The sequence below is a fragment of the Macadamia integrifolia genome, unplaced genomic scaffold, assembly GCF_013358625.1.
Source record: "Macadamia integrifolia cultivar HAES 741 unplaced genomic scaffold, SCU_Mint_v3 scaffold595, whole genome shotgun sequence".
Lineage (NCBI taxonomy): Eukaryota > Viridiplantae > Streptophyta > Magnoliopsida > Proteales > Proteaceae > Macadamia > Macadamia integrifolia.
Window position 1 is genome coordinate 194,106 of NW_024870494.1, and position 7,258 is coordinate 201,363.

The 7,258-nt window shown below is 40.2% G+C and overlaps 1 protein-coding gene and 1 pseudogene across 1 annotated transcript; both read left to right on the forward strand.

The window, feature by feature from the left end:
* Window positions 1-3,235, forward strand: part of LOC122069395 — a 5,047-nt pseudogene extending 1,812 nt beyond the window's left edge.
* A 1,032-nt stretch (window positions 3,236-4,267) lies between these two features.
* Window positions 4,268-6,776, forward strand: LOC122069388 (glutelin type-D 1-like). The gene is made up of 3 exons (XM_042633389.1): window positions 4,268-4,594; window positions 4,980-5,700; window positions 6,474-6,776. The coding sequence occupies exons 1-3, from the start codon at window positions 4,399-4,401 to the stop codon at window positions 6,625-6,627; spliced, it is 1,071 nt and encodes a 356-aa protein (XP_042489323.1). The 5' UTR covers window positions 4,268-4,398; the 3' UTR covers window positions 6,628-6,776.
* The last annotated feature ends 482 nt before the right edge of the window (window positions 6,777-7,258 follow it).

Consider the following 7,258-nt stretch of genomic DNA (forward strand, 5'->3'; position numbering starts at 1 on the left):
CCCCCCCCCCCAAAAGAAAGCAGATAAATAAATACATGAAAATGTATTCTGGTCGATGATTTAATATTGGGTGGTTGCTAGAATTTTGAAGTTGTTGCCTGGTCACCTTGGGATGTATTTCATCTGGGGGTGAGAACTAAGAAGAAAATTTTCAGGTTTTAAGGTGTCTTGGTAAAAATTGTTAGCGATTTACTCTCCTATTGACATCTATTGACAGTAATCCTCAACCATACTTCATTGAATATACGCTGTATTATTTTGTCATCCATTTTATCTTCATCATGTGGTTTAACCTCATCTTTCTTTTGTCAGTTATTGTGGATTAGTTATATTCTAATTTTTTTTGTTGTTACATGAAGGGCAATGTCTATCCCATGGAACCTTATGATGGAAGCTTTACAGTGAATCAGGTTCTTGATGCTCATTGCAGTGTTCTTGATGATGATGTAGATAATCATGTACCACTTTGGAGGCTTTATTTTCTGTCTGTTATGTAAACTAACTTATTGAGGAAATGGGCGTTCTTGTCTAAAAGCTTGGTTATACCTCCCTGATTTGATCTTCTGTGTCACTCCGTTGTGTTTCATTGGTACTTAAATTTCTTCTGGTCCTAATAAAGTGGATTCCATTTGATCAACTCTTAACTCTGATCATGTAATCTTCGATTGGTGGGGTCCCTGGTAGTTAAATTTTCCACAGTTATTCTCAAATCAGATTGGGCTTCTTGCTATTTGTGATAATTTGCAGTCTAGTGGGCTTCAGTCGCACACATTGTCTGTGCTTGTAAATGACTGTGCAGGTGTTTTAAACCTTGTTACAGGGGTTTTAGCTCGTAGAGGGTATAACATTCAGGTCTGTATTGTTTGAACTGGATTCTTTATGTGCTTTTTCTGTTTCCTCTTCATGGCTTTTTTATGTGTCTGATTGTCTTCATTTCTTGCTTCAGAGTCTAGCTGTTGCTTCTGCAGAAAAAGAAGGAACTTCTTGGATTACAACTGTTGTCTGTGGCACTGATGAGTCAATTGGGAAATTGGTTCAACAACTTTATAAGCTTGTTGACATTCATGAGGTTGGAGTATTCAATTTATTTATTAGATTTCATTCATTGCAATTTTTTTTTTTTTTTTTTTTGGCATTTCGTGATATTTGCAGTGGAGACAACAGTACTTGGAGTACCTTCTGCAAAATATTACTGATGGATACTATCATGGTACTTTTATCTTCATTCTTCTCCTGTTAAAATGGAGAAGCCACTGTGGGATTACCAAATAATTACTTTGTTCTTTCTGATTGACTTACTAACCTTAATTACACCCAGTTTACAAATCCCATTGAGGGTTTTGCTCATTTGTTCTTGAATTACCAAGCAAGAATGCTACTGATTAAATGATGATGATTATCCTGCTGGCTTTTTTTGCTTGAAATTCTAGAGTTCCCAGCTTTTCCCAGGCCAGAGAAGGGTAAAATACCTTAAGTCAGGACCCATTTAGATTGTCAAGATGGAGTGTGAAGTTCAGGTGCTTAGAAAACAAAGGTTCTTGTTGTTTCAGGTTCGAGATATCACTCACTTGCCATTTGCTGAGCGTGAACTGATGCTGATAAAGGTTGCTGCAAACACAGCTGGCACGAAGAGATGTTCTTGACATTGCAAGCATTTTCCGGGCCAGAGCTGTTGATGTGTCTGATCGTTCAATCATCCTTCAGGCAAATATTTCTATTCAATGTTTACCTAATTTCTTGAAATCACTATTAGGTTGTATCAGTACCATGGTTTCAAGTATCGGTATCGTATCATCCCTATCGGTCATTTCGTATCGGTATCAGCTGAGACCGATCCCCAATCCTTGACCGATCCAGATCGGTTATCTGGATCGTTTCAGGGGTAAAAGAGTATAAAAAAGTACTTTTTCTGAAAAGCAAGGGACAAAAGTGACCGATACCCATTGATCCTCTCCGATTATCCGGATTGGTATCGGCAGAGACCAATACTGATACTGATAGTGAGAGCTAAATCCATGATCAGTACAGATAATTTTGCATGGTACTAGTCTACTAGAAGCCTAATGTGGTTATACATATAATATGTTTCTAGTTGGGATGAATGGTTTATAATTTTACCAAGTCAATGCATTCTCTAAAATAAATTCAAAATGGTGGGTAACCATTTGTCATGCTTCATTTAATCTGTTAAAGCCTTATGAGCAAATTCATAAAGTCCAGCTCTGGCTGGCAGTGTAAAGATGCAGGTTCAATTCCAAGGCTGGCCAAAAAGAATGCTGAAATTTAGGACCAACCCCAGTCCACCTATCCTAGGACCCTGCACAGCCAGGACTTGTATAGGGTTACAACCCTTAATGAGCAAACTCATGACCTGACTGAGCTCTGATTGAACTGATGAGCCAAGACCTAGTTTCTTTTGGGAGTCTAATGGTTGGACAATTTCATAAATTTATTTGGGATTTATCTAGAGTGGGCCTCACTTAATTTTTTGGGTAATGCTGCTGATGGACTAGTAATTTTTGGCTTTCCTGTCAGAGATACTTTTTCCTTAGTTCTTTTCCCTGTTTTCCTATTTTTGTTGTTTGTATTAAAAACATGGTTTTTCTTATGCAATGCAGCTTACAGGGGATTTGGATAAAATGGTTGCACTGCAGAGGTTGTTAAAACGATATGGCATTTGTGAGGTTTGTCTTCTAGATGAAATCTAGTTCTTTATTGTTCCATTTGGGGGGGTTCAATAGTTGATTGACCAGTCTTCTCATGCGGCCATCTTGGTTGTGTTTTTGTCCAAACAAGATGAGCTGAAAATGCAAACAGGTCACAGAGACTGTTTTGTGCTTTTTGGCTTTCTGAACCCCAAGATCACATACCTTTTAACCTGTCTATATTTTCTGTTTTGCTTTTGTCTTTCTGGTGTTGGTTTTTCTTTCTTGTCTCCTTGAGAATGTTCCTGCTTTCTGAAGGTTGCACGAACTGGGCAGGTAGCATTGGTGTGCGAATCAGGGGTGGATTCCAAACATCTCGCAGGATATGCTCCTCCTTTGTAGTCTTGTGAAGAATTTAGCCATTTATTTTACTGTTTTGGGCGGTTTTAATGAATGTGGTTTTGTTTGTCTAGTTCTGTTTGGTGATCATGGGGATCCTGCCCATTTGGTAAACCTCAACTTATTCTTATTATATATCTAGAATTGATGATGTATCATTTGGAGAAACTCTGTGAAATGGCTTGGCTGAATACCTTGATATCTTTGCTACCTTACACCCAGAAAAGAGAGAACCCATATTTTTATTATAAAGCCTGTCACCATTGAGGAATAACTGCATCAGAGCCAGGGGAAGTAAAAATCGGATCGGATCGATCCTTGTATGGAAGCTGGATGTATGGATCTACACAGTGATTCTGGTGCCCGATCAAGACCGGATTCTAATCCAGGATTGGATCTGAATTGGCCAGGACCGATCTGGATACTGATTCTGTGTTTTTAAGCTCTGGTTCAAGTACAGTACAATATGTAAGCAAGGGATGTAAACGGATCCGATTCGACTTGGATATACTATTATCCCAATCTGTTTACCGAATGACGGATCAGATTCAGCTTGGATGCTCTATTATCCGACTCTATTTACCGGGTATAATTCGGTTTGTTGATCGAGCATTTTAGTGTGTGATAATACGATCTTTTCACACCAGTTGTTTAAAGGTGTGCCTATGTCAAGATCACAGGAGATGTGTACCTCCACCAAGACCAATGGAGATGATTTTTATTATATTTCTAGATTCTAAACCAAATCACATCGGACAAAAAACTTAAAAAATCAGAATCAGATCATTTCTTTATGTTTAGATTATAAATAATACACGATACAATTCAATTTTGATTCCATTTTGACACATGGCAACGTGATGGATACTCTTGCTTGGGATAGTATAAGTGGATCAGGATCCTCTGTTGTGCGACACACATTATAATATGTATCCAACGACCAAAAATGCCATGGACTGCATTTGAGCTCCTTAAACTACATGATCTTGATAGTTGGATGTGCATTACGCGGGCTACAGACCAACCCGATCCAGTTTTGGTAAAGAACCCGATCCAAATTAGGTAAAGAGCAAAAATACTAGCGTAAAGAGTATAGGAAGTAACCTCACTTTGACCTTGGGTCTTCGTTAGTCAGGGTCATGTCAGACCTTATCCAAGTCCAACAGATAACTTTCTCTCTACAAATTACATCTGTAATTTCAAACTTATCCTTAATTAATTCTCTTTCTTATTAATGCTCTTGCCGGATGGTTTTCGTGCCTTTTCCTTTGGGTCTCTGTGACCTATGAATTCAAAGCTTGTTCCCCATCATCTTTTGTTTGTTTAGAGTGGAGATTCCAGAGGCAGAGTAGACATGGATCTTGATCTATCTCCCAAGTTGGCTCAGAAACTCTACGGTGGTGATGGTGGATCTTACTTCACTTGGTCCTCTTCTGATCTTCCAATGCTTCGTGAAGCCAACATTGGAGCAGCCAAGCTCGCTCTTCAGAAAGATGGTTTCGCCATCCCTCGTTATTCTGATTCTTCAAAGGTCGCTTATGTTCTTCAAGGTATTATTACTGTAACAATAATCAAATCTCCTTCCCCCTTCCTCTTTGTACTCTGTATCGTTTTCTTTGCATGTTTGTAATGTGACCTAGACTTCAGTGCCTATGCGTTGGGTTATTTCACTAGATTGACGATCGCGCCCTTTCGATTGACGACGAAATCATAATTGATATCCGACCCGTTGAATTTGACCTTTACGTAATCCTAAACCGATCTTTATCGTTTGCGGCGTCTTCAACCACTCCTAAGTTGATGATTCTGAGTTTTTTTATTTTTTATTTTTTTTATTTAGGTTTTCGCTTTGTCCGTTTCGATGGTTGAAATCTCTCTTAATTGTGAGATTTGCATGCTTTGTTTGATGTTGATCTGGATGTCATGATTTTGCAGGCAATGGTATCGCAGGAATTGTGCTTCCTGAAGCTGAGGAGAAGGTGATCACAATCAAGGAGGGTGACGCGCTCGCTCTCCCATTCGGTGTTGTGACCTGGTGGTACAACAACCAGGACACTGAACTCGTTGTTCTGTTCCTCGGCGATACCTCCAAAGGTCACAAAGTGGGTGAATTCACCGAGTTCTATCTGACTGGATCGAATGGAATCTTCACTGGGTTTTCCTCCGAGCTTGTGAGCAGAGCATGGGACTTGGAGGAAGATATGGTAAAGGCCCTCGTTGGGAGCCAATCCGGCAGCGGCATCGTGAAGTTGAAGGAAGGCGTGAGCTTGCCAGAGCCCAAGGAGGAGGACAGAGATGGGTTGGTTCTTAACTGTTTGGAGGCTCCATTGGATGTTGACATCAAGAATGGTGGTCGTGTTGTGGTCTTGAACACTAAGAATTTGCCTTTGGTAGGAGAGGTTGGACTTGGTGCAGATCTTGTAAGGATTGATAGACATTCTATGTGTTCCCCTGGTTTCTCTTGCGACGCTGCCTTTCAGGTGACGTACGTGGTGAGGGGGAGTGGCCGTGTTCAGGTCGTCGGTGTTGATGGTCGCCGTGTTCTTGAGACCACTCTCAAGGCTGGTTACTTGTTTATTGTTCCGAGGTTCTTCGTGGTCTCAAAGATTGCCGATGATGATGGCATGGAGTGGTTCTCCATTATCACCACTCCTAAGTAAGTTTCTCCTACCTTAGTCATACTATCTTGTTATTCTATGTTCATTGGTGATGATTCTTATTTCTTAGTATATATGCATATGTTGTCATTTCCTACGCCCAATGCTGTGTGGTTTTGGGTTAGACCCTGTAACATAGTATAAGAGTCCGTTTTGTTGTCCTTTCTTAGTTAGCTCCTTAGTTCGCGAGGTGGAGTGTTGAGATGTTGGGAGTTATATAGTCACATATTGATTCAGTTTGGTCCTTGATGCCTTCATATACTTATGAATTTTTTCCACAAGGATTTTAGACTTGGAATCAGGGTCAAATTGGTGCACAAAAATCATTTGCAGGGAGGCAGTGGCCCAGCCTGTGGATCCTCATTGCCACTCACTGCTCACTGTAGAGGATTTGAGACCCAAATTGGTCCCTGCCGCCTTGATTTTTTGCCTTCCTCCTTCGCCTTGGGCAGCCTTAAGCCTTGATAACCTTGTTTGAAACCATGATCTCCACCTAATGCCTCAAGGTTTTGGGGTTTTGGGTTGGACACTCCAAGAATATGTATGAATTAGTTATACTGATAACCCTTCTAGACTAGAAGGAGATTCTGAGAGTTCAACTTCTGCCCTTGTATATTATAGATGTAAGAAAGTTTGATTTGGATACTTTAGTTTGTTCATCCCTAACCTCCTGTTCTTGCCTTTAATTCATTAGTGGGTTATTTATTTATTTCTTTGCTAGTTTTTGCTGAATCTTTTGTGTCTAATTCTGAGAATTTTGGATGGAATGCAGTCCCATATTCACCCATATGGCTGGGAGTACTTCTGTGTGGAAAGCTTTGTCTCCTAAAGTGCTTGAGGCTTCTTTCAATGTTGATCCAGAGTTAGAGAATCTATTCCGGTCGAAGAGGACTGCAGATGCCATCTTCTTCCCCCCTCCAAATTAAGGAACTGGATCTCGATGTTTCTATCTTCTATAGTTTTACTACCTTCTTCAATAATGTAGGCCGCTCTGTAAGGCTTCTTTCAATGTTGATCTAGAGTAGAGAATCTGATTGTTGTATATTTGGCTATAATCCAGAGCAAGGTTTGAGAATTCCGTTTTGGGAATGGGATTGGTCAAGGCCGATGAGGATCCGGATTGCTCTGGATTAGATAGAAATGCCCTTACTTTTAGGTTTTAAAACCATTTTTGGACCATTTTACCCTTAATCCCTATCGATCCACTGCCAGAATATCGTCTTCAGCCATTGCATTGTTACAGTGAGCATCGGGTGACAAGGAACTCTTTGGGGCACGTGTCCAGATGATCTCAGCCATCCAATGCTCACTGCATCTCACTGTTCATTGCAGAGGATTGTGGACTCTGCAGAGGATTGTGGACTCTGAATCACTTGGTATTGGCCAAGAATCCAAATTGGTCAAAGCCAATATTGATTACTGATCCAAGGTCAATTCTAACTGATTGAATTGATCGATCCAATTCGATTCCTCAAATCATGATCCCAGGTGATTCGGATCAATTGTGAATGTTATGTGGTGAGATGATAATCCAATGTTTTCAAATAAGCATAGAGA